This window comes from Prunus mume, linkage group LG3 (assembly GCF_029339155.1).
Source record: "Prunus mume cultivar Tortuosa linkage group LG3, ASM2933915v1, whole genome shotgun sequence".
NCBI classification, from domain to species: Eukaryota; Viridiplantae; Streptophyta; class Magnoliopsida; order Rosales; family Rosaceae; genus Prunus; species Prunus mume.
Window position 1 is genome coordinate 28,401,143 of NC_142700.1, and position 27,524 is coordinate 28,428,666.

Genomic DNA, 27,524 nt, shown 5'->3' on the forward strand with positions numbered 1-27,524 from the left:
AATATTAAATAATTATAAGTATTTATTTTAATAATTAATTAAATATATTGCGGTTTGTAGTATACCACATTATTTGGATATACAGCTGCAATCGCATAACCTCATATTACGATCGGTTCTATAAAGCGCGTATTATTCGGTTTTTGATAGGTTGGTTTAGATATGATAAAATCTATGTCTATAGGTATTTTTAAGTTTTCCAATTTTTCAGTCTAAAATGCCAGCCCTACATTTATATATAAAATGTAAATGAATTTTTAATAAATTATGCATTTATTACTTACTAATTACGCTGAAACGCCCTTAAAAAAATGAAAATCACAACTTCACAACCGGTTGACCTCTATGTTAACACCAAAATCCATCAAAAGCCCGCACGCTTGGGTCTCTCTCTCTAAACAAAACAAAACACAAAGCCCTCTTTCTCTCTCCTCTGCGTTTCCCAAAAGCCTCCGAAGACTGACATAAATTACCAAGACAAGTAAGTTTATCGTCTCCTTCTTCTCTTTCGAATTCTTTTGCCAAATGTAACATATTTCTCAGTTTATATATTGCATGAAGCATTCTGGGTAGCGATTGATTGATTGATCATAAAGTTTATTAGGATGATATCTCTAGAGGGTTTTGAGCCTGTCGCTGTCTCTCCACACAAACAAGACCCAGCATGGAAACACTGCCAACTTTTCATCAAAGACCAGCCCAGTGGAGTTAAGGCTGAGCTGAAGAAGTGCATATATTGTGGCAAAGTGTTTCAGGGTGGTGGAATTAACAGGCTTAAATCCCACCTTGCTGGTCGAAAGGGCAATGGTCCTACTTGTGACCAAACCCCACCAGATGTTCGTATTTCCATGTTACAGAGTTTAGATAATGGGATTGCAGCGTTTAGGCACAGGAAGAGTCAAATTGTTGCAAACCCACATCACAGTCCTAGTGAATTAGACAATTCATTTGCTGAAAATGGGGAGTGCAAATTGATGGTAGGACCCGATTCGAATTCGCTTGTGAATCAAGAAGAAGATGTTGGAATGAGTGGGAATGGAGTTGGGTTGAGTGGTAATCTGACTAATGTACCCCTTGAAGTAGACAATTCTTATAGGAGTAATGCTGCAATGCATAGATCAGCTGGAGTGCCCAAATTGAATTTTTCGGTGAATCAAGAAGAAGATGCTGGAATGAGTGTGGATAGAAGAGTGAGGTGGAGGGGTGGAACTTCTTCTGCAGATACTGGTTCTGGTTCTGTTGATGGCGTTACGAAATTGAGTAACGTTTCAGCTCCTATTCCTATTGCAGTAGGTAGTGCTTTTTCTGAAGACACCCAAGGGAGATCAACTGGTTTTCCCAACTCATATTGGTTGGAAAATGAAGAAGTTGGCATAAGTAATACAAATGTGAGTGCAAGGAAGAGGGTGAGAGGTGAAAGTGCTGTGGGGGCTGCCAATGCTGGAACTGTCGACAATAATTATGAGGTGAAAGAGGTCGGCAATCAACAAATTCATATGGCAATAGGGCGGTTTTTATATGAAATTCAGGCTCCCCTGGACGTGGTGAAGAACTCGGTTTATTTCCAGCCAATGATTGATGCTATTGCCTCTCGGGGAAAGGGGACTATAGCACCTTCATATGATGACCTTAGGGGTTGGATATTGAAGAATGCAGTTGGAGAGGTGAAGAGTGATATTCATCAACACATGGAAACTTAGGCAAGGACTGGTTGTTCCCTTTTAGTCAACCAATGGAGTTCTGAGAAGGGTAAAACTTTGCTAAATTTTGCAGTGCAATGCCCTGAAGGAACAATCTATCTGAAATCTATGGATGCTTCCTACTTTATTTTTTCCCCAGATGCTTTATTCGAGTTTCTTAAGGAAGTGGTGGAAGAAGTTGGAGTTGGGCATGTTTTGCAAGTCATTACAAATACTGAAGAGCAATTTGCTGTTGCTGGGAAGAGGTTGATGGATACATTCCCTACCCTGTACTGGTCTCCCTGTGCTGCCACTTCCATAGATTTGATCCTTGAGGATTTTGGAAAAGTTGAGTGGATAAATTCTGTAATTGAACAGGCTAGATCTGTTACAAGATTTATCTACAAACATGTTGTCATTTTGAATATGATGAGAAGGTATACTTTTGGTAATGACATTGTGAGGCTGGGAGTAACTAGGTTTGCTACAAACTTTATGACATTGAAGCAAATGGCTGACCTTAAATTTAATTTGCAGTCTATGGTTACTTCAAAAGAATGGATGTGCTGCCCCTACTCCAAAACACCAGAAGGATCAGCAGTGCTAGATATATTAAGCAATCACTCATTTTGGTCATCGTGCATTTTGGTCACACATTTAACAAACCCACTTTTGCGAGTTTTGAGAATTGTTGGTAGCCAGAAGAGGGCAGCAATGGGATATGTGTTTGCAGGAATATATCGAGCAAAAGAAACAATCAAAAGAGAACTTGTCAAGAGAGAAGAATACATGGTCTACTGGGATATTATCGATTACAGGTGGAAAAAGTTATGGCATCTTCCTCTTCATGCTGCAGGTTTTTACCTTAATCCCAAGTTTTTCTATAGTGTCAAAGGAGACTTGCATAATGAGATCATATCAAGGATATTTGACTGCATAGAGAGTTTGGTTCCTGATATAAAAGTCCAAGATGAAGTTATCAAAGAGATAAATTTGTACAAAAATGCTGTTGGAGATTTGGGGAGGAATTTGGCAGTTCGAGCTAGAGACAATCTACTTCCTGGTGAGGATCTTTCATTAGAGTGCATTGTTATTTTGGGTGACAGGATTTCTTTATTTAGTTGGCTAAACATACAGACGAAAGGTGATCAAACCATATTTTAACTTCTTCTTTAAAAATAAAATAAAATAAAATAAAATAATAGAATGATAAATGTGATAAAATGCTAAAAAAAGCGCCCAGAGTATTGCCTATGTCAGTCATTCTGGTGTTAAATTAGATTTTGGTATGAGCCCCCTTTTTTGAAGTTGTGCTGCATAGAGTTTGGATCTTATGGCATCTTTCAGCTAATTTCTTTAAACGTTCTGTTTGCCTAAGCTGAATGGTGGTCGACATATGGTAGTAGTTGCCCAAACCTTGCTCGCTTGGCAATTCGTATTCTCAGTCAAACTTGCAGCATAGTTCAAGGTCAGGAGAATCAAATTCCTTTTGAACTGTTGCACAAGACGAGGAACAGCTTAGAATGTCAACGGCTTATTGATCTTGTTTTTGTTCAATACAACCTGAAACTAAAACAAAAGTAAGTAGAAACAATAGGTTCTGTATATTGGTATTTTCCAAATTTTCTTTGGTAAAAGAAAATAACTCTTTTGCTAATTGCTTTCTTCTAAAGCACTAAGCACAAAGAAGGAAGATGTGGGTCCTATATCATTTGCAATAAATAGCATTGTCGAAGACTGGGTGACTGAGACGGAAATGCCCCTAGAAGACAATGAAAATCCTGATTGGATGTCACTTGATCCCCCCTCTGGTAACACAAGGCTTTTAGAACTTTCAGTTGATGAAGCTGAAGATTTGGGTTCAGGTAACTAAGTTTGTATGGATTATGAATTATGAATATTAATTTTTTTTGGTCTTGAGTTGAACTAGAATGTCGGTTGATGCACAGGGTTTGATGACAACGAGATCTTTATCGGATTTAAATTGGTTAAAGGGGAATGTTGAACACGATGTTGTAAGCCGGTACGACGGAATGCAATGACACAAATCATTTTTTGAGTCCACTATAATCACTCCTTCACTTTCTTCAAGTACCTAGACGAGCAAGGTACTGTAACAAAGTAGTATGTCCAGAAATACTGCTCGATTCCGAAAGATAATATTCTTTTCATGGCATTACTGCAGAGGTGGTGGAACCCCAAGATGCTATTGCTAATGCTAAGAAAAAAAATACATCATGGCTCAGCCTCCACAGATGTGGATGGGTTCAGCAAGTTCCTGCAGCAGACAATTACATGTAGGTAGCTTTCATGGAAGAAAAATAGGGTTTTGCAACTAACAACCTAGAATGCTGAAGTTTTTGTACTTTCAGATATGCCCTTGTAAATGTAATCATATTTATAATTTGCACGTGACTAACAAAATGGAAAGTGCCAACGCTGCGTATAACATTTTGTTATACCTTCAAATTTTCTCTGAATTCAACATGAAAAATGGTCAAATATTCAAATTTTCTCTGAATTAATTCAACATCAACGTGCTTATAGATGAAACGAACCATAAGTTCACGATGATATGTGAAATTTTAGTTTAGAGATGAATTATTACTTGAAGCAATAAAATTAGTTTTGTGTTATTTGAAAACCTAGTTAAGCATTTAGATAGAAAACTGACAGAGTTGAGCATTTAGATAGAAAACTGCATTCCCCTACGAAGTTTTTTCAATGATCAAACTGTCTATTTTCAAATCTTCAAGGCAATTCGCATAACGTTTACTTGAGCTTATTTTTACTTTCTTTTTCTCTTTGGCCCCGGAATTTTTTTTTTCCTTTTTGTTTCATCAGGAGAAATATGTTTTGTAGAGGCTCCTCGACCAACTCATAACACAGCTTTGCACACACTGATTTTTAGATGGGGGACTTGCCAAATATCGGCCTTACAGCCTATCAATAAACTCATAAAGAGAACAAGCTGTAAACATACAAGTTTTCAGACACGCATGTACAGCTGTAAATATTTGTGAAAGCATCTGCAACCCAATCCAAAAACTAAATACAAACTTTAATAATACATGATTCAACTACGTTTTGCTTTGCAAACAGGCAAGGGTATAGGCATTAAAATAAATTCCCTGACCAACAACCTCAAAAACTAAGCTTGAAAGCACAAAAACCAAGCCTTCAATCTTCTGTGCATAATTTATACCAACCGAAACAATTAAAGAAAAAAAAATATCACCAACACCTGAGGGGCAAAACCAAAAACCACAGTAGCAAATCTAGTATCGTTTCCCGAGAATGATGCCAATGATGGCAGACACCACAGCCACTCCCACAATGAACTTAATGCTCATCAGAGGGGAAGCCTCAGCAGTATGAGTATGGATCTCTGAAGATGATGAAGTTTGAGCAAGTGCTGCCTCTGACTTTTTCTTACTCTTCCTTTTTGATGGAGTTGCAATTGTTGATCCAATGTCCCTAGATTTCACTTCCAATCCGGCTACATTGGCATCACCCTGCAACATGATTTAAACATATCTTTTAAACAATTGTTTGATGGAATAAGCTTCATGATTCTAGTAAGTTGAAATCCTTTTAGTATGGTTTGACGTCTTCATTTCCCACAGTTTTTAGCACAGTAAAGTCCTAAAAATTTGACAACTACTTTCGAACAAGCGTACAGCATGCATAATTTGTGTGTAATGTGTTTGCATTTTGTACCGTAGTAGAATATATAAAGTGAGTAGGGAAATTGGTATAGACAAACCCTTTCTGTTAATTTGGCATCGGCTAGCTGCAATTTTTGCTCAAGGTCTTTGACTTGCTTCTCTAGAAGAGTGATTTCTTTATTCTTAGCTTCAAGTTCTTCAAGAGAATGCTTCAATGATGCCTCTCGTTCCAGATCCTTTTGAGAATCTGCTTCTTTCTGTTGAGTAGGGAATTAAAACACGGATCATTTACAAAACGTTAATATTAAAAGTCTGCAATTTAGAAATGCATGATGCTACTATTGATATGAACAGTCCACAGTTCTTAACTTTGAACTTATTCACCATCATACAGTTGAAGTAAAAGAAATCTTAAATAATACCGGTGCCTTACCTTTTCAGCAACAGTGGCCTGAGCAATATGTATCTCGCTCTGAAGTTTTACAACTTGTTCATTTAATAAATCTCTGTCATGGACTTTATGTGCATGATCCTCCAATTTTGAAGTCAACTCTGCCTCTCTTTCAGCTGCAGCTGACTTAACGCTTTCAACCTACAGTTCATTGTCTGAGTCAGAAAAAATCCTTAAAAGATGAATGCACCCCTTTCCTCCACCACCCCCACCCGCCATGCAGAAAAAGAAAAATTAAAGAATGCAGAATAAGAGCTTATTCTCTAGATTTCCTTTTTATTGAAACTGATGATGTTCTACCTCTTGTTTCAGTTGAGCTTCAGTTTTCACCAATTGCTCTTCAAGCTCCTTGAGAGACTTCTCTAACAAAGATTTCTCAGCAATCTCAGCCTTGAGATTTTCAACCTCAGATTTTAAGGCATCTTCCCCTGCTTTGTGCTCCTTGAGTTGTTCTTCGAGCTGGGATATCACATGCTGGAGTTCCTTCTTAATATTTTGATTCAATTCATTAAGCAGGCTGTTCTCATCCATAACTGAAGATATCTGTAGCAAAAATACGTAGTTATAGAGCATATATGGGGACAGGAAAGCATCATATAATATCAGCTTAATAATCACAAAAAGTTTGATTCACACCTGAGATTGTAGTTTCTGCCCTTCTGAAGAAAGCTGCTCCGTTAAATCTTCTATAGTCTTTTTTGAAGCCTGAAGTTGTTCAACTGTCTCTTCCTTCTCAGCAAGGGCAGTAAAATTTTTTGCTTCTACATCACTCAGTTTGGACTCATATATGGACACTTCCTCTGTAAGTTTTATGTTTGCCTCAGCTAGTTTTCTGCTCTCTTCTTCAAAGTGAGCTAACTTGGTTTGCAGTTCCTCAACAATACTCTCCAGATGCTTCAGCTTCAAGAGAGTCTCTTCCAGCTCTGCTTTTCTGGTTTCAGAAACTGAAGATGTTTCTTGAGCCTTGTCTTCATACAATTTTATTTGGCCTTCTTGAGCATCTAGCTTCTCAAGCAAGTCTTTAGCTTCCAAATCTCTTTGACTGAATCTCTGAATGGCTTCTTGCAACTTGGTTTCGGCTTCCACAACGCGGGCTTCAGCAGACGAATGAAGGTCACAGGCCCTTGAGTGCTGATCTGTTAATTCTTCAACTGTGCTCTTATGGGCAACAAGCTCTTTTGTAGTGGCTTCTTTTTCAGATAGAGCAGAGTTCAACAATTCCTGTAGTTCATCAATCTTGCTTTTCAGCTGAACATTTGTGTCAACTAACAGTTCGTTTTCTGAGAGGGACTGAGAAGCTTTGTTTTTTGCTTCCAAGATCTGTTTACTGAGTTCTTCATTAGTACTTTCCGAAGAAGCCAATTTAGTCAAGCTGTTATCCAGTTCTTCTTTCAATGACGCATATTTTTCTGCTGCTTCGGCAACCTGCTCTTCATAAACCTTCACCTGATCTTCAAGAATCTTCAGTTTCTCAAGCAGAGAATTTGCCTCAGCATCCCTGTTAGTGAAGCTTCCTATTGCTTCCTGGAGTTTGATCTCTGAATCCCTCACTAGGGATTCATGTAGTGCTTCAAGTTCTGAGTTTCTGGATATTGTTTGCTCTATTACTTTGCCTTGCTGCTCCAGTTGCTCCTCGGCAGACTTGAGTTTCACTATGACCTCGCCTTCTCTGATTCCAGCCTCCTTGAGATCATTTTCAATGTTTTCCAATTTCCCTTGAGTTAGATTCAATTCATTCCTCAAGACTTCCAATAGATTTTCTACTTCAGAAAGCTTCTCACTGGAATTGTTTGATGCATCCTCTAACCTTGTCTTCTCTTCTGTAGCAACATTCAAGGCTTCTGTTAACTCCCTTTCCTTTTTATTGGCCGCTTGCAGTGCAACTTCAAGGCTAGATGTTCTTGCTTGGAATGCCTCAAGTTCAGAAGAAAGTTCAGATATCTTGTTGGAGTAATTCTTTGAATCTGCTTCTGCATCCAGACATTTCTTTTCCAATGCACTTATTTGTTCCTCAAGTTCTTGGATTCTGAACTTCTCTGTTTCAAGTAACAACTCCAGCTCACTCACCTTTTTCCAGTATCCTCCGCTTTGGTATGAGATTGTTGGAATAAATCTTCAAGTTCCAAGCTTCGCTGATGGTGTGTACTGGCCCGGCCCTCATGTTCAACACATTTCTCTGTGGCAATCTTCAATTCCTCCTGAAGCTCTGAATTCTGCAAAGATGACTGGTCTAAGGAAGATTCCAGGTGGCTTATCTTCTCCTGGTACTCTTGCACCTGACCATTCAGCTGTTTCTTTTCTTCCTCAACCTCGGCCAATGTAGTACTGAGTGCAGATAATTTTTCGGAGAGTTCTTCCAGACCACCTTCAGCAATTCCTCTGTTCAGCTCTACCACATTTACCTGTTGCTCAAGCTCTGCATTCTTTTGTTCTGCTGCTATAAAGCGCATCTCAAGCCCTCTCAGTTGCAATTTTGCCTCTTCTGCTGCTGCATTTGAAGATTGAATAATACCCTCAAGCTCAAGATTCTTTTGAGTAGCAGTTGCAAAAGAAGCTCCTGCTTCATTATGGAGCTCTTCCAGCGACTTCAACTTCTGTTCAAGCTCTGTGTTGTTTGACAAAGCTTGAGACAAAAGAGCATCTGTTTTGCCAAAATTCTCTTCTGAAATCTTCAATTTTTCTTCAAGATCACTGCACAAATCCTTCGTCAGCTGTACATTACCAGTGAGATCTGCCACAGCTGCTTCCAGAGCTTCTTTTTCTTTGGTTACTATTGCCAATTTCTCCTGTACAACTAAGGACTCTTCCTCGTGAGTTTTTTGTGCAGCTTCAACCAATTCCTTGGCGCTCAACTCCTCCTGCAGCTTCAACTTGATTTCTTCCAATTCAGAAACCTTTGCATCAAGATCTTCTTTAGTCGACGCAAACAAATTTTCAAGAGCAGAAATATCTTCCTTGACTTGAGATTCTGAGGCCTTTTTCAGGCCCAATTCTTCAGTCAGTTCATTTATAAGAGCTTCCTTGGCAGAGAGTTTCTGCTCCAAATCCACACCTTGGGACTTTGATAGAGCAAGCTCTTCTTGGACAGCAGAAAGTTCAGCACAGTAGAGTTGAGTGCTTCTTTGACTTTTTCATCCTCAGCAATCTTTTCATACAAGCCTTTGAGTTCTTCTTGTATGCAAGCCATCTGATCTTCCATCTCTTTTGCACTCAATTTTGCCACTTCAAGCAGTTTCTCAAACTCCAAGGCCCTCTTTGTCTCGGTTTCAGCATGTGAACCACTTTGCTTGTGCAGCTCCTCAAACTTTTGTGCCTCACCGGCAGAACTATGCAGCTCTTGCTCAAGTTCCTGCAACCTCTTTCTTGAGCTTTCAAGCTCAAGGCTGAGACCATCAAATGCTTCCTTCACCCCAACCAGATCCTTGTGCTTTTCTTCCTGAGCTTGCAACGTCTCTTGCAAAACATTGAGCTGTGAACTGTATTTCTCCTCAGATTCAACAATTTGCTCTTGCAATTTGTTATGACTGAGTCCAAGCTCTTCATACTTCTTTCCACTTTCTTCCAGCTTTTCTTTTGTAAGCAAGACCTCATTCTTCAGCTCAGAATTCTCTGATTCCGAATGTTTCAACACACCAGCCAACCTTTCAATTTCAAGCTCAAGGTCACTCACCTTCTCCCGGGCTTCCAGCAATTCTCTGCTTGAATTGCTTGAGCTTCTCTCAATAACCGATGGCTTGTCCTCCACCAATGCTGGTTCAGCAGCATGAGAACCATCCTTCACATCTAGTGATTCCCTCTCAACTTTTATGAACTCTCCATCAAAAGTTGCTTCCTCTTCTTCTTTCTTTCCTTCATGTTCTACCGGTGGCAAGTCCCCATTCGATACCTGCATTACGACCACCGTAATCAACATTCAACATCTATTTAAAAAACTTTACAAAATCAAATGATCCCATGAAGGACTTAACGTGAATGATTGCAGATTAATCAATGTCTGAAAAAATTAGCAAAGAAAAGGGTTTAAATTACAGAACAAAATATTGCAGCTACCTTGATTGCTTCGGCATTTGTTGTTTCGGCATCCTCAAATGCCTTCACTGGGATTTCTGAGCTCACTTGTGTTTCTTCCATATTGCACCTAATTTTGACCTACTCCACTTGCGTCTCTGTGATTTACAAAGACTTCATCATCCACTTTATTATGTTATCAACTTATTACAATAATGCAGACTTCTCAAAAAAGGAAAAAAAAGAAAAAAAGAATCATCTTAATAACTAGACTGCCTTTTTCTTGGAAAATTCTTTTACGTGAAGCCTTTGCAACAATAAAATGTGATTAGATAAATAGACACATGAGATGAGATGACAAAGACATTTCTTAACAAAGAAGGTAAGCTACGAGGGTAATTCTGTCATTCCATTCCGGATTAGCTGTGGGTATAAGCAATTAAACTGCGTGCCGGACAAAGACAACCCACCTGACGTGGCACCCAAAGTGGGTACCCACCATAAATCATTGTGGTGGCCCATCAGTATCATGGCACATATTTTATTCTTTCATTTATGTTAATGCAATTATTTCTAGATTTCTACTGGCCAAGAAAAAAATAAATTATTAGATAATAAAAACATTTGATTTTTTTTTTCTTCAAATCAATTGGAGATTAGATTATTAAAATCACAGGGAAAAATCTTAATTTAATTGTAAATTAGGGTTGATCACATTCTTTGAAGAATTAGAATTTGATGGATTTAATATCACCTGCTGACTGCCTGCCATATTTGTCACTTAACTAGTGAGGATGATCAATCATGTGATGATTTCATGTGGAACCATACAGTCTCTAGGCCCCAAAATTCCTCATTCAAGCTAAGTTGTTACACACAAAGACAAGGTCTTTCAACTCCATCTTCTAAGAATTTCATTTTTAATACAGATGTGGCATCATTTTCATGGATTAAAAATTGGAAAAAAAAAAAAGGAAAAAAAGGAAAAAAAAAAGCTACATCTTTGAATCTCTAGTGACATCTGGACCGTTGGTTGCTAATACACAAAAAGTGAAGCATAGTGGGTGGAGCCCGCAACTAAGATGGGCATTCCATCCTTCAATTTTTATTTGATTGTACAAATCACAAGTCCCCATCTTTCTTAAGTTCCTTTCTAAGTTTTTATTTTTATTTTAATACAAGCGATAGTCTAATTTACCAAGGGAATGAGGTTTTCAGGACACTCTAAGTATCGTGGGGTTTGAGCCAAGACCAATGGTCTGCAAATAAAGAGCCATTTTCCACTAGCCTAGACCCTATTGGCAGTCCATTTCTAAGTTTATGACCAAAAAGAAAGAAGAAGAAAAAAGGATAATTATAAATAATAATTAAAAAAAAGATTCTTTCAAAGTTAAAGGTGCTTGGACAGGTAACTTTGCCATCATTTTCTTTCTTAAGTTTCTTTTCCCTATTTTAGATTTTTGAGAGAGCCTTCATCGCCATCTTTGGCTCCATAATTAGACACAAAGACAAACATAAAAAAGGCACATCAATTATCATTCAACTGACAAATGCAGAAAAATAAGGCCACTAATTAAGGTTAATCATTAAGATCAACTTTGATAACACAATATGCATAGCATCTTATTTTTGCAGTTACTAATTCATTAACATTTCATATATTAAAACAAAAACCAAAAAAACTTTTACTAAAATAAAATAAAAAAGCAAAAATCAATTTAAGAGCTGGTATCCAAGTAAACAAAACATCAAATATATTAAATTACCAATAAATTCATGCTTTATTAATCTTAAATAGCGATCTAAACAGCTTTTGACGAATGAAATCTCTTCCACCCAACACGCCCGAGCAAATAAACAAATACATAAATAAATAAAACCGAAATATTTTATCTAGGGATTGAATTCTGGTTCTACAAAGATCTCAAAGCCATATAGACTGGTCAAACCAAAAGAATAACCCAATTGGGTTTATTGCCTCTTGACTCTCTAGTTCAAGATTTGCATCACAGATGAACTTCCTTCAGCTTTCATTTCACTGATCATCAAGTGAAAACAGAAAGAAGATGAAACAGAAAAAAAAAATGATCAAAGACCAAAGGATCAGCAAATGGAATGAAGGTGAAACAATTGTGATCAAAGTGATGGGATGAGATTGTTTCAAAGCCTTCGAAAACAGTAAATTAGAAGGAATGAAGACGAAGCAGAAAATGACCAAAGATCAGCAAACCAGCAAACAGATGCTGAAAGAATTATGATCATTGAGATGGGTTTTGTCCAAAGAGTTCAAAGACTCAAACTTTGAAATCAGAAACACAGGAATTTCTCATATGAATTGGTCATCCAAAATCACAAAATCTCAATTTTCAACCACATTTAAATAAAACCCAGATGGCAGATAACATTATCACAGAAAGATCACAGCCTGATGCTTGATCACATCACCATGTATAAAATAAAAAATAATAATAAGCAGAAACAGAACACTAGGCCATTCAGTAAAGCATGAAACACAGAGGAACAGAAAACAGTTCAAATTCAAAGAATGAAAACCAAGTTAGAAAAACAGAGCATGCATACATACAAATAGAAAAGACAGAGCATAAGGAAAGATTGATCGCTTGCCTGATAAAAGCTGATTGGTTTTTCCCTCAGATTTCTGTGAAGCGTTTTTATTGTTTTTTCGAAACACGAAAACGAAAAACGGGAGTGATTAGGAGCTGAGCTGGTGACGAAAAGGCAGAGGAGGAGCTATAGAGAGAGGGAGAGATTCCAAGTATATAAATATGAGTGAGGAGGCAGTGGGGTCCACCGTAGTGCCATGGAGCAGTAAGGTGGGGCCGTCTATTTTCAATCGGACAGTAGCAACTTTGCTGTATTCGCAACTCTTGCCTTCCGATTTCATTTTAATTACAATGCCAACCAAAGACATAATATTATGGTGAAAAAAATCTATATGGATTTTCATTTTATTTTCTTCTTGTTTTTTTGGCATATTTTGGATTTTAAAGATAATTAAATATATATTTTGGATTTTCAAATCTGGTGGAATTTTTTTTCTTCATCTATTTCAAATCTGTAGATTTGAAACCTATTGATTTGAAAATCCATGTTGTCGATACAGAATATTAGGCTTAGGAATAAGAAATGAGATTTAAGTAGAGAAATATATTGTGATAATTTCAATACTGATAGTAGAAAAAAGCGATTGTAGGTCTTAGTGCCATCTTTCTCAGCTAGTAGTGGTGCATATTATCTTATTTCCATTTTCAGCATTTAAGTAAATGTCTATGTTCTTTTACTTTCATTTATTTTATTTTACTCGATTTACTTAAGTTTACAATGTAAATAAGGAAGTACCCTCCATTTGGATTCAAATAAAAATACTAGAAAATCAATTTTCCACCAAATCAAAATATGAAAAATCGGTTTTAGTGCAAAATACAATTTATGCTAAAAATGATATCTCATTAAGTCAATATATATTTCATACTAAAATCCCATAAAATCAAGTTTTCTTATTTGATGTGTAAGGAATAAAAGCCACTAAAAATTATTTTGAGAAAATGATTATTCCGAAAAATAATTTTTCATAATTAGTCAATATTTTTACATAAAATAATTTTTCATGTATGATATGAATGCATGAAAGGACCTAAGGTCAATTTAGGTAAAAAGTCTTAGATGTTCAATCCACAAAGAGTTTTTAGCCTTTCAAAATTACACATTCGCAAAAAAAATTATGGATCCACCAGTGATGATAGGGTCTTATGTATATTATGCTTCTAGATTTTAGTTAGAGTAGGGGAATCTATATATCTGGTACATTAGTAGGAATCGACCCAACTTTCTATATCTTTCATCATCTTAGTTAGTCTCACTTTTCGATTTTTCTGTTTCTGTCTTATGCATATTAGGCTCCTCGATGGAGTTTGGTATATTATTTGATGCATAAGTGAATGTTGTTAACTACTTTAAATTACAAACTTTTTACTCGAGACTTATCAACTCTTTTAGAAGGTGGATAGGGAGCATGGTTGGAGTTGAATTTTTACAATTCCTCCCTAAAATTTGTCTAAGAAGGTGGTTTAGGAAGCCTATTGTGAATGCTCTGTATATTAGGCTCCTAAATTTTAGTTAGAGCTGGGTAATCTATATATCTGGTACATTAGTTGGAATCGACTCAATTTTCTATATCTTTCATCATCTTAGTTAGTTCGATTTTCGGATTTTCTGGATATGTCTTATGCATATTAGGCTCCTAGATTGAATTTGATACATCATTTGGTGCATAAGTGAATGTTCTTAACTACTTTAAACTACAAACTCTTTACTCAATAGTTGGAAGTAAATTCATTTGTTTTCTCTTTCACTTATCAACTACATTCTCAACTGATGCTGTAAATGCGTAACATGAAATTGCTACAACAATTTCTCATTGTCTCTCCTTTTCTTTTGATCGAGTGAATTTCTGAATCCCAAGAATGCTAGTTGTGAGAAATAAGACATAAATGAGGTTTAATTGGTCATTGCCATGCAAGGAAAAAAAAAAATGGTGGCTTTTTGGTCTGAGGGTGGCGGCCAGAGGCGACCGACCAAACCGCCCATCTAGGCGTGCCAACATGACAACTCTGTCTTTCTTTAGTCGATGAAGACATTTTGCTTTCTCCTCCCCTTTGGCATCATTGTTTATTAGCTTTAATAAATAAAATTTCCAATTTGGCTTGTGGGTTTGCTTGGTCTGTTCAGCACCTTTTCCACTTTCTTCAACGGGTCCTATACAAATTTTAGGTGCTTGGTCTACCATATATGTTTCTCTTTTTAGACCCCTTCAATGAATCCAAATTATGATATGAATATGAGACTTATAGGTTGATAATATAAAATATTTTTATTTATGTTCATCTAATGTAAATATAAATTCTTATATTCGACACTTCGGATCATATAGTTGTGTGATCGTCTTTACAAAGAACGGACTTTTTGTAATTTGATCCAACCCAATCTCACATGTAATCCATCAATGTAAGTGTGTTGCCGTATACAGCAGCCAAACAGAAAAATCGCTCCAAACACGAATATACGTGGAATTTTTATTTTATGAACATATGTTGAAGAAGGTATAGCTAGTGGAATCGTGTTATTTGGATTTCTTGCCTAGCTGTTTGGTTTGACAGACGTTATTTGCATATGGAAATGTTTGGTTTAGGTATAGTCAATCAGAAACAAACAAAGATGTGCAGAAAACAAGTACTTTGAAAATGACAAATGCATCTTAAAGCTTTAACCTTTCGGCTTCAACTTTCTAAGACAATAGCATGTTAGCTTTGGAAGAATTATACGAAATGGGTTTATTATGCATATGAAAACTAATTGCAATATGATTTTCTTATTACATTTTGGAAGAACAAATCAAGAGCAATAAAAGCACACATTGTTAATTAGGGACATTACCATGTGCTAGGATTCGATGGAACGATCTTCTTATGATCCAAACTCCACCTACTTCAAAGTAAATGGTTGTTTTAAAGAAGGCTTAAATGTAGAAATGATCTTTGTGTTTTACCCATTTAGTCAGTTTAATCTATGTGTTTTTAATTTAACTGATTTAGTTCTTATGTTTTATTCCGTTAACTATTTTTGTCTAATCCGTTACATTGCCGTTAAAACAATTCATCAAAGTTTTAAAAATTAATAAATAAAATTTGTAATTGTTCTAAAAATTTAAGTTCAGTTTAAATAGTGAATTAATAAAAATAACTCTTCTTCTCTCAAGCCACTGCCCGATTCTCTCTCTCTCTCTCTCTCTCTCATCAATCCCTCCTTCCCCCTGTACATCTTCCATTCCCCACCTCATAGCTGCGTTGTTTTTTGGATATATATATATATATATATATATATATTTTTTTTTTTACATTTTCGATTTAATCAGTCAACTGTTTTGTTGTTAAAAAGGTTTTTCATTTTTAAATTGAGACTTTCTGGTTTTTTTTATTTATAAATAATTAGAGAGTTTTTATTAGTTTAAATAATATTTATGAATTTTTTTAATAGTAATTTAATAGAATTGACAAGATTGACCAAGTGAATAAAACACAAGGACTAAATCGGCCAAATTGAAAACACAAAGACTAAATTAACCACGTGAGTAAAACACCATTTTAACATTTAAGGCTTTAAAGAAAGTTGGCCAGTAATACTAATGAAAACTTTTAGGCAAAATTAAGTTAGAAAAATATAGGATCGTAATTTGAATTTATATAAAGCATTTGAACTTTTGGAAAATATTTGGAATGGGAAAACATGCGGCCAGAAAACAGAGACTAGAATTGTTGGAGTAGAAGTCTACATCATAGCCGGCCAAGCACCACCTTTGACTAGTTGGTTTGGACTTCTAAGTTGGATTGGAACCAGGTAAACCAACTACACCTATTCATAATTTGGCCGATTTATCAGAAGAAAGACGGCTGTCCTAATTGGTCATTGATCAGAAACAAACATGTATATAATGAATGTTTGACTAATTGAATATTAATTTCTGCATTTTATCAAATTTTAGCTGTTGTTAATTTGAATTTTTTATATATAAATGAAGTATACTCATTCTTAGCATTAATGATGATAAACTCTACGTCATTTAATTTTTATAAAAAATAAAAAATAAAAAATAAAAAAAACTCAAAACTGACAGCTGGTCCTATTGAATTTAATTTTGATTATTAAATTACTTTGATGCCCTATCGAGTGTTTTGAATTTTTTTATGAGATTTTGGGATTGAGCTTGTTTTAATAAATCAATGACAGTTTTGTAATTTATAATAAGTTGGAAGTCTTTTTATTATGTAGTAAATGAGTTTTGAGTGTGTTTCTAAAGTCCATTTTATATTTTTATAATTTAGGCTACTGTATTGGATATATCAGTGAATCTTCCTATAGGGAATGTTTGACTAATTGAATATTAATTTCTGAAATTTATTGAATTTTAGCTGTTGTTAATTTGAAAAAATTTCAATGAACACATTCTCCAATTTCAAAGATTTCTTTCTCAAATGTCTTCTTATTCTTCTTCCTCTTCAGAGATTCTCGTTCTCCGCATTCACATTCAAATAAAAGTAAGACTATGGCAATGACAAGAGATTTGTTGCCGAATTGATTAAAATCATTTATCCCTTTATCTTAAGATTTTTACCACCTAAATCATGGCAGTGGATGGAGCCATTAGTGATCCCATCACCAATAGTTGACACGTCAGCCCTCCACACAAGATTTCCTGCACAGGTGTCCTCTTGGTCTGGGAAGCATAGAACTCAAAACTGACAGCACTCAGCCACATTCCAAATTACCATAAAACCACCTGTGATCACTGAGAAGTGAGGGCTGCAAGTACCAGGTTGAGGTAACACACCCTGACAAAGAGAGACATGGCATTGACTAGGGTTTGGTCAACAAGAGCTGCTTTGTCTTTGAGGGTCTCTGTTCCCTGTGGAGGCTTTTCTTCTGGTAATTCTGAAAACCCTAGTCTCAAAATTCATGATTTATCTTCGCAAAGTCTCATAATTTTCAAATGAATTCTAAGATTTATGTCCTGTGTCTAATGTAGCTGTGGAGGGTTTGAAGTTTGCAAAGTCCCATGAGTGGGCTAAGGTTGAAGATGAAGGGAAGTTGGCTAGTGTGGGAATCACAGACCATGCTCAGGAACATTTGGGTGATGTTATATATGTGGAGCTGCCTGATGTTGGTGTTGCTGTTGCACAAGGGACCATTGTTGGGAGTGTTGAGAGTGTCAAGGCCTCCTCAGACATTAACTCTCCTGTCTCTGGCAGCATAGTTGAAGTGAACAAAGAGCTTCTTAGCTCTCCAGGTTTGGTAAGAATTAATTAACATTATGCTAATTTCATTGATTATAAGTGTAATTAATCTTGCTTTGTTAATTTCTGTCTGGTAATTGGGATGGTTTAGATCAATGGGAGCCCGTATGAAAAAGGATGGATCATGAAGGTGGAGATGAGCAGTAGGGATGAGCTCAATAATCTGATGGATCCTGATGAGTACTCTGAGTATGTGAAGAAGAAGATCCCAAACATTACAAAACATAAAGACACTTAGGAAAGGGTTTTTCTTTCTTCTTCTTTTTGTGTACAAGGATGCTGTCTTTTTTTTATCCTCTTCTTATTGATCAGGGAAAACCTTGGTTGGAACCTTTCTGCGTATCAAACCTGAAAGTACGCTGAAGTTGCATCTTGATCATCAAATAGGATTACTTGTTTTACCTTCATTTTGCAGTTTAAAACAGATTTTGCCAATTTTGACATTACAACCTTAAATGTTAGCAAAGTGCTACTTGAATTGCCTAATTAGGTCTGTTGTGGTTGTTTAGTTCATATTAAATTGGTACTTTCTAGAGTGTATAGGTATAGGCGTTGTAAGTAAATGTGTATATAGCTCTGCTTCATTTAAAAAAAAAAATTACTAAGCATATGGTCAGTTCCTCTGGTAAATGGCAAAGGATTACTGATGTTAGAGTTACAGTGTTTTAGAGTTTCATAGGGTTAGGCTAGTTGTTAGGGTAGCGTGTCAGCGGCTTTCCACCCGAGTTCGAATCTCTCTCCAATCCGTAGTTTAAATCAAAACATGAACTGAGTTTGGTAGTATGAAACAATCTTAGTCCAATGTTTTGAAGAACATGGATACAAATGGCCCAGTGGCAGCAGCTCAACAAGTGGGCTGTGCGAAGAGAATGCTTAACAAAATGAATGGTTGGGCTAAACTTGACTCTAGTAGCTTGAGTGGTCCACTGAGTTGTTCTTATATCCACCGTTGAAAACACACCTGGAAAGGATGCACCTTATCCACCAAGAAGATATTCTTTAAAATTTAGAAAGAAGCAACGAAGGAGAGAATTGTGAGGTAAAGAGAAATATGAATGGGATACAGCAGATAGCTCTTCCAGTTCTGGGGATTGTAGCTGCTGCAGCTGTTACCTTCTATGCTGTGAGCTTTGCTGAGCTCAGCGAGGTACCCTTTTATCCAATAACTCTTTAATATTATGTTCTTTCTTTTCTTCTTCTTTTTTTTTTTTATAAATCTTTTTTGGGTCAAATATATATCTTAATATGTTGTTTGTTCGTTACTTTATGAGATTTTGGGTTTTTTTATTATATAAAATTATGTGTAGAAATCTTTTAGGGACTTGGACGAGAAAGATAACGAGATTGTTGGATACAAGCCATCTCCAAGCTCCAGGGAAAAACGGTCCAGAAGAAAAGCTGAAAAACAAGCCAAAGGTTGAAGACAAAGCTTCTTGGACGTTTTCAAAGGTGCTGCTGCCCTTCTACTTCCAATCCCACCAATTTGCAAATTATTATAAGATTGCATTTTGATTACAAAGGCCCTTTTGGTTTGAGGATATGTCGATGAACGCGTTGTAAAATGGAAATTATAATTTAGAAATAATGCTCAGAAATTGTTGTTCATGTTGATTTCAGTTTGTGTACCAAATTTGAATTTGGGTCACCTCTGTTTCATGTAATTTGCAGCTTATAAATCATTAGTTTCAATTTTAAAGAAACAAATAGGTAAAATAATAGTTCATTAAAATGTAAATAATTAAAACAAGAGACAGAAATCCTACACCAACATAATGTTAAAAGATGCTTTATTCAGATACCATTCATCTCACAAGACACAAAAAGGAACCGTCTTTGCTTTACATGAAGTGTACATATTTTTCACCATCATCGGCTAATGCATTTACAAATTATTTCTGCTTAGACTTGAGCTCCTTCACCCAGTTTTCAGTATCCTTCAGTGCTTTCCCATATTTGCTTATTAACTGGAAATATAAAAAAACAGGTTCTAGTTAGCATGTTCTTCAAGCTTCTTCAAACCTTGGATGTGATTTAAGCAAGCATTTCATATAAAAATGAGACAAGTGTTGCTCCATTTTAAGGGAGATTGGAACAGATTGAGGAATGTGCCTACCTCGTCAACCTCATTAGGAGTCATGATAAATGGCGGAGACATCATTATACTATCGCCGGAAACTCGTACTAACATTCCATGCTTCTCACATTGGGCTCCAAAATATGCACCTACACCTGTGATGAATATCATCAAAGAGCATCAGCAAGAAAAACAAGGAAGAATTTGTTTGGCCATAAACAGAACCTATAATATAACAGAAACAATACCTTCTGGCCACCACACCAATGAATGACCAGGCAGATATCACAAAATAAAAAGCCGGTTAGCACACAATTAGACCATTATACGCATCCTCCCTCCACACCAGCCCCATGAGGTTTAGACCTGCTTGACTGGTTCCTTGATAGGTTTCCCAGAAAAGCCAAACATATTCATACTAGATGAAGTCTACTTCATTTTCCTTCGATATAAAGAAAGACGGGACTTACCCCATTCCGGAGGGAATAGATCATTAGGTGACTTGTTGTCTGTAAATTCTGTACCAAGGATCAATCCAGTTCCCCGTATCTGCATAACGACACAAGGAATACCATGTAAATATCTTAGTGATTGTTATTTCTCTTGCTGACCTATAAAGTGTAAAAACTCTCTGTAACAAGACTTACCTCCCCTATAATGCGACTATCAGAGAAGGCTTTTATGCCATCTTGAAACCTTGGCGAAATGCTGTTTACTTGATCAGCAATATTTCGTTCCCTACAAACACATGAAATGGTTATTGTTCAGTAGTAAAAAAATAAAAACAAAAGCAGGTTGAAGTAAGCTGGGCTGCAGTGGACCACCGAGCTCTATAAGCAGAGATCTAAATTTCTAACACAAGTCATGCCACCATAGGCAGGCCAATCAAAGATAATTTATATCAATCAAAGTGCAACTTAGCTAATTGAAATTGGTCCATTTTTTAATAAGATGCTGATGGTAGAAACCCTTGAAGCATCAAAGTGAAACTGGATGATCCAGAGTCATCTCTTTTATACCCTACTCTTTTTCTTTCAGATAAGTTACAGGGTTCACTACAGAGATTGTTGATTTAGTCAGTATGAGATCAATCCTGTTTCCTCCGGATTCTGAACCTAATTGGTTTGAATCCTTGGAAGTTGGAACCAAGACACCTTTGCTTTCAAATATTTTGGGTTGAGCAAATAAGAACATACTTGTAGATCTTGAGTGCTTCAATTGCAACCGCACAGGATACAGGGTGTCCAGAATATGTAAACCCATGAGAAAAAGTACCTGGCACAAAAGAAATCGTGTCACTCAAGAATAATAACTTTTCATGGAATATGATTAGTTACCAACATACCAAGCTTGTTGCTTTGAGAGTGTATGACATCTGAAACTTCTGGACTCACAAGAACAGCACCTATTGGCATATAAGCAGAAGAAAGTGCCTGGGACATCCAACACCACAGTGATGAGAAAATGAATATTGTCATGGGATGTGAGCGAGTAGCTCTGTATTCGTAGATAATCTCATTTTACCTTTGCTACAGATACAAGGTCGGGTTTGATGTTGTATTTGTCACACCCATACATTGTCCCAAGCCTTCCAAATGCACAGATTACCTTAAAAAGTAAACAAATAAAACATAAGCTTAACAAGCAACATATAAAGCTTACTCAAAACATCAGGTTACATTAAAGAAAAGTATAACATATACCTCATCAGCAATAAATAGAATGTCATATTTCTTCACAACAGCTTGAACCTGCATCAAACAGGAAATGCTTGTCCATTACAAAGATCTTTTTAAGTTTCCTTTTTTCTTATTAGCACCAACCGCCACGCTGAAATAAAGCAACACCCAAGCAGAACATGCGAGCCTTTTATCCTTAACATACAGATTTCATATATATTAAGTCTGGATCTTGTGCTTCAAAACCATATCAATGCATAAATACATTAAAAACTTTTTCCTTTTTTTTTTTTTTTTTTTTTTGGTTGGAAAAGAAACGATTTGTATTAACAGAGAAACAACAGATGTAAAAAACCCAGAAAAAGAGAACAACCAAGACATACATTGACAACTTATAGAAACAATGTCTGAGAGGAGCCCGTAGCAGGAGCTGTGTTATCAAACTGGTCTTTCATGCTTACAAGGTGAGAATCTGAGCATGAAAATTTGGATTTATTTCAAGCTTTTTTTTTTATCACTAAAGCTCACCTTCTCAAAATAAGTTGCAGGGGGAAGTATCACACCTCCTGCTCCCATGACAGGTTCGGCAATGAACGCAGCAATCTGAAAGTAACAAACATACCATGTCACAAACACAAAGTCTCCTCTGCATTTCTAGAAGGATTCCAGAAATGATATTTGAATAACTCACTGTGTCTGGTCCCTCTTTGAGGATAAGATTCTCCAAGTTATTGGCCAATCTGGTAGAGAACTCCTCCTCTGTCTCACCTGGCATATCCATTATCAAGCTATCAATAAATTGGTCAAAATAAATCTCTAAGATTAGACCAGTGTAAAAATAGACCTGGAAGGTGATAGCGCCAATAATGTGGGCAGTCGGTGTGCAATACAAATGGAACTGGAAGATCAAATTTTTTATGCAAAGCTGTAAGGCTGTGAAAAGAAATTTAGAGTCAATGCACTGAAGGGTGATCTTTCCTTAGAAATTCACTAGAATATTTATCCTACCCAGAAAGGCTTGCGGCTATTAAAGTTGAACCATGGTACCTGTCAGGATGCAAAGATAATATTAAAGGACTTGGGTACAATGACTAGAGGAAATAAAGAGAAAACAAAATGAGTTGAGTAAGTTGAAAATACGATTTGTGACGAGCTATGAATTTCTTTTTATCCGGGCGCCCAAGTGCATTATTATAATACCAAACTAGCTTCACCTACAAAGCAAATATTTCAAGTAAATATAAAGACATTATGTATAGAGTTCTAACATATAGACAAACTGGTCATTGATTGCTTTAATATCATTCCTTGAACTCCTGACCAAACAATGCAATTCCACTAGTTAAATTCAGAGGACTTGGTATTCAGGCAACTGAAACATCTTCAAAACTTGGGGTGTTCATAAGATTTTCAAGTTTTGAATTATCCTTCACTTCGGTTATTTTATCCCCATACATTGTATTAATTGATAAATGCTATTCTCTCAGCAATCATGATAGAAATGCAACATCATTGTTATCATGTAACGGGATAAATTCACTTTTCCATCTTATATAAATTGGAAACTGTATTTAAATAAATATTCTCATAGAAACTAATCAAACCTGAGTATCATTGGCTTCGGATCCACTATTTGTAAAGAAGGCTTTTGCCATTTTTGTAGCTGTAAAAGATTCTAGAAGTTCTTTTGCCAAGTCCTGTAAAATAAAGTTTGTTACTTAATATCACAGGCAAGTATCTTAAGAAGGTATCCATTGAACTATCTGGCACGTACAACATATATAGCAACAGTGTAATAGGGAGCAAAGATATGAAGCAAGGTTTTTCTAAATAATACAACAAAATTCCTTACATTTCTAGCTTAAACTTAGAAATGACATGACATGCATGTAGCAGCAGTAGTAATCGAAATTTGCAAATTTACATATAAAAACAAGGAAGTTATGAAAAAATATGAATACCAAAGATGGTTTAGTAGTACGATTCCAAAAGGAGTGGTAAAATGGCAAGGTATTCAACTGTTGAGTTGCAGCAGCAACTAGGCGAGGTTCATTTCCACCTGCAAATTTCAATATTAAACAATATGAATTCAAGTGCTTTCACATATACACATGAACGTAGATGACTTCGCAAATTTCTTCAACACACCTATTTTTTGACAAATAAACATAACTAACTTACAATAGTGAGGCCAGGCAAAGCTATAAGTGAGATAGTAGGGGTAGCTTAGGATCTATACTTGGTGATAAAGGAGGTCAAAGGTGACCAGTGCAAATAGTCTTATTCAAAAGCAGGGTGTGCAAGAAACATAATGATGAGAAATGCAGTTGGAGAGATATTCAGTACTTTTTGTGAGGTAATTGTGGCTGTTTCAAGTGACCCAGTAATATAAAAATCTAAGAAACAGTCTTAAGAAGCAGGATAATAAGGACAAAGCAACACATTCAAGCTGAGAAAGAAATAGTAATGGGAAGCAAATCTTTTACCTAATGCTGTGCACCATAGACCAGCAAGAGCATCAAGATACTTCTTCCCATTGATGTCATAAACATAGCTACCCTGAAATCAAAAATCAACTCTGTTACTTGACTTCAAAAAAATCAGCTTTGAAAATAAGGAAGCACATACAATGATTGTGCACCTGAGCTACTTCTATTTTCACAGAGACAATGTTAGGCCAATTCAAGGACACAACTAAGAAGTTTACCTCAGACTTTTCTATAATCAGAGGATGCAAATCAGCACTCTGCCACCCAGCTGTGAAGGGCGCAAGCATATCATGCCCCTTGAACCTGAGTTAGTATGTGTCAACAATTAAGTACATATTAGATTGGAATCTCTTGTGCACACATGCAAATGTCTAGGCTATTACACAAGTACACTACTAGTACAGTGCAGATGCAAAATCACAAATAAGATACACATGCATGAAAAAATGCATTATCATATACAAATAAGTGTGCACACAGAGGGAGGTTGAAGTGTGGATAATTAAGTGTAAAAGACCACCTACCCTAGAACTTTCTCATCAGTTATTGGTTCTTCCTTTTGCAAAGGTGACCCTGTACTGTAGGACCTGGACAGAAAGGGAACCAGAAAGAGATGCTCCTGTGGACTTCTAGAAGCAGCAATATATTTTGTACATGAACGAAGCTGTAAATAAGAAAGACGGATATATTAATTACAAAATTTCTCCAATAAGTTGTGTGTGTGTGTGTGTGTGTGTGTGTAATCATATGTACAAAACTCATCATCACGAATGGGGCCATTATTTTATTAGAAAAATAAATCTTCAAGGTGAAGGCCATCTCTCAGCATCAACAAGGAAGTAGTAATAATAAATTTTTTTACTTTGACCACATTAACGAACACTTTATGAGACAAAGGTCATATCAGCTGGTACAATTAGTTCTACCATGCTTCCTACTATTTTCCTGGTTTCCGTATACTTAAAACTGAAAATTTGATCTCTTTTTGTTTACAACATTTAGCAACAAAATGGCTTTCAGAACTGATCATGCAAAACCAAAATGGAGGAAATATATTCATATAACATAATAAATACAAAAATAAAAGACATAGCCAGTGATAAAACTGTAACAAAGTCACCAAGAAAACAAGGGGGGTAGTTTGTTGCAATCTTCTACGGTAGAAAACCTTGTGTATAATAGCAATTGGAAAATTAAAACTTGTTGGAGATACTGAACTGAAGTCCTTACTTTTCCCAACATTTTCTCAGCAACCAAACAGAACGTCAAAAAGTTTAAATGCAATTTGTGAACTGGTGCATCTCACCTTCGCCTTTTTTTATGGTTTTGATAAGGAAAGAAAGATGATTAAAGAACAATTTAAACAAACGTTGATCCACAAACCGAGCAAGAAATACAAAGTTTCAAGGATTCGGATAAGACATGAAAGTCATACAAATTAGAAGAAAAGTCCAAAGGGCAATTGAAGTTTTATCTTTTCCAACATTTCCGCAAAGGAGCGAAGACTTTAGGAAGGAAAGTATCAACAAACTGATCAAAGCCAAAATATTGAAAATTTATCAAAACTCTAAGATGATGAACTGAATGAAATGATCCAAAACCAAATGCACAAAGTATTCATACGCTGGTAACTTCAGTTTCAAAGTGTAGTTTTCCATAACAAATACTGAATAAAGCAATCAGAAAACAAACACAAACCCAAATGTGTATTTGAGATTTGATACCTGGGTTCTGAGATTGGATCCAAGAAGACGATTAAAACCCATCTTTTTGCTCTCTTTATCTACAACAAAACAAGCAAGTAGAGAGCTTTTGTAGTGGACAGAGACTAAGACTCTCAGTGACAGAACCTACCTTGGTTTCTTCTATACTTGATTTATTTGGGGAAATTAAAACTGTTGAGTGTGACGACAATGATGAAAATGACTGGCCAAATATGTCTAAATACGCTTCATTTACCACATTGCCCATTATTTTCCCTCAGGCCCCGTTTGGTTCGCGGGATGGATTTAAGGGGAAATTATTTCACATGTCATTTTGGCGTAGAAGTGGAAGATTCCTATCCCACGTTTGTTAATCTTTGGGAGATACCATTTTATTTCCTTTCCCATGTTTATTTTAAGTATGAATGAAAAACAAAGTTTGTATAAATTTTTAATTATACCCATACTAAATCAAATTAAAAAAAATACATCTAATGATATATTGTAATTCTAAATTGTTAATGAGAACAAAATGGTCATGAAAAATGTGTATATAATGTTGACTCATTTTCCTAAACTTAATCATGAGGAGGGAAAACAAAATTCAAGTTGGGACTGGCTTCACTTTCCTCCTTACTTTCTCATGGGCCAAACAACAATTTCCCATATATGAACTTACCAAACATGGAAAACCAATTGATTTCTCATTCCTAAGTCTCATTTTCCATGAATCAAACGGGACTTCAATATTTATTTAATAAGTATTTAAGTTAAAAATTAGCTACATATTTGTAAATTTGGATGCATCCGAAATTAAAAATATATAACTACTTCTTAACATAAAATATTTATTAAAGAATCTCCCTTCATTTACATGCAAGTGGAGCAAGAAAGTGGAATACTCTATTTTCTCCAACTCCCCAAATGTGGGATTGCTTTCCCACCAAAATAAATAAAAAGGCAAAAAAGAATCATTTGCTACTATTAAACATAGCTTAAAATCAAAGTCTTCTGCGTTCACATCTAAATGACATGTCATTCTCATCTTCATAGAAAAAACCCGTCATTTTCATCTTTCAAAAGAAGAGAAGTGAGAATTGAATTCTACCATGCGTGTGGGGGGTGAAAAGCAGAGGCGGATCTATTAAGGCGCAAGGAGGTGCAGCTGCACCTCCCTTCACCGGAAAAATCATTGTAGGTGCTTCAAATTGCCCATTTGCTCAACTGGTGTACAAATTACCTTATTTTCATTTTCAACATTTAAGTAAATGTCTTTGTTTTTTTTACTTTTATTTATTTTTATATTACTCCATTTACTTAAGTTTACAATGTAAATAAGGAAGTACCCCCCATTTGGATTCAAATAAAAATACTAGAAAATCAAATTCCCGCCAAATCAAAATATGAAAATTCGGTTTTAGTGCAAAATACGATTTAGGCTAAAAATGATGGCTCATTAAGTCAATATATACTTCATACTAAAATTCCATAAAATCAAGTTTTCTTATTTGATGTATAAGGAATAAAAGCCGCCAAAAATTATCTTGAGAAAATGATTATTCCAAAAAATCATTTTCATACTTAGTCAATATTGCACATTCGCTAAAAAATTTCTGGATTCGCCAGTGATGAAAAGGTCTATTATTGGAGAAGTTCGCACAATATCTCTCTGTATATTAAACTACATTAAATGCTGCAACATCCACCAATTGAAACTTGTACATTTACAATTATTAAAAATTAGAATTACACTTTTTTTTAGGAGATACTACTTTATGCAAATCACAGTTTGTCACATATGCAAAAATAATTCATAAAAAAAGCAAAAAATAAAAATAAAAAAATTATGCACACATGTCACACTATCACTGCTATTAACAGGAATATAAAAGCTCATACTTACAT

At 35.7% G+C, this 27,524-nt stretch overlaps 4 protein-coding genes and 1 pseudogene across 6 annotated transcripts; 3 read left to right on the plus strand and 2 right to left on the minus strand.

The window, feature by feature from the left end:
- Positions 1-339: 339 nt before the first annotated feature.
- LOC148919308 (uncharacterized) lies at positions 340-4,148 on the plus strand (annotated as a pseudogene). Its single transcript, XR_016125638.1, has 4 exons — positions 340-2,742; positions 3,058-3,281; positions 3,367-3,544; positions 3,629-4,148. The product of XR_016125638.1 is annotated as an uncharacterized LOC148919308 (transcript).
- Positions 4,149-4,583: 435 nt separating this feature from the next.
- LOC148919309 (uncharacterized) lies at positions 4,584-12,561 on the minus strand. 2 transcript variants are annotated; one of them, XM_089048243.1, is made up of 7 exons: positions 12,432-12,561; positions 9,849-9,964; positions 6,435-9,684; positions 6,099-6,341; positions 5,781-5,939; positions 5,446-5,604; positions 4,584-5,194 (listed from the first exon to the last, which is right to left on the minus strand). In XM_089048243.1, the coding sequence occupies exons 4-7, from the start codon at positions 6,327-6,329 to the stop codon at positions 4,958-4,960; spliced, it is 786 nt and encodes a 261-aa protein (XP_088904369.1). In that variant the 5' UTR covers positions 6,330-6,341; positions 6,435-9,684; positions 9,849-9,964; positions 12,432-12,561; the 3' UTR covers positions 4,584-4,957. Both variants share the same exon structure in this region; 1 of them encodes a protein (XP_088904369.1).
- A 4,559-nt stretch (positions 12,562-17,120) lies between these two features.
- LOC103329007 (glycine cleavage system H protein 2, mitochondrial-like) lies at positions 17,121-18,081 on the plus strand. The gene is made up of 3 exons (XM_016793906.2): positions 17,121-17,306; positions 17,407-17,672; positions 17,766-18,081. The coding sequence occupies exons 1-3, from the start codon at positions 17,228-17,230 to the stop codon at positions 17,910-17,912; spliced, it is 492 nt and encodes a 163-aa protein (XP_016649392.2). The 5' UTR covers positions 17,121-17,227; the 3' UTR covers positions 17,913-18,081.
- A 500-nt stretch (positions 18,082-18,581) lies between these two features.
- LOC103329006 (uncharacterized) lies at positions 18,582-19,285 on the plus strand. Its single transcript, XM_008231437.3, has 2 exons — positions 18,582-18,821; positions 18,982-19,285. Exons 1-2 carry the CDS (start codon positions 18,726-18,728, stop codon positions 19,093-19,095), a joined length of 210 nt encoding a protein of 69 aa, XP_008229659.1. The 5' UTR covers positions 18,582-18,725; the 3' UTR covers positions 19,096-19,285.
- Positions 19,286-19,444: 159 nt separating this feature from the next.
- LOC103329005 (gamma aminobutyrate transaminase 3, chloroplastic) lies at positions 19,445-25,823 on the minus strand. The gene is made up of 19 exons (XM_008231436.2): positions 25,641-25,823; positions 24,441-24,580; positions 24,135-24,219; positions 23,914-23,986; positions 23,389-23,486; positions 23,032-23,124; positions 22,568-22,641; positions 22,436-22,474; positions 22,272-22,360; positions 22,119-22,195; positions 21,956-22,030; positions 21,452-21,499; positions 21,273-21,356; positions 21,094-21,181; positions 20,945-21,023; positions 20,396-20,486; positions 20,219-20,297; positions 19,788-19,903; positions 19,445-19,638 (listed from the first exon to the last, which is right to left on the minus strand). Exons 1-19 carry the CDS (start codon positions 25,680-25,682, stop codon positions 19,564-19,566), a joined length of 1,545 nt encoding a protein of 514 aa, XP_008229658.2. The 5' UTR covers positions 25,683-25,823; the 3' UTR covers positions 19,445-19,563.
- Between the last annotated feature and the right edge of the window lie 1,701 nt (positions 25,824-27,524).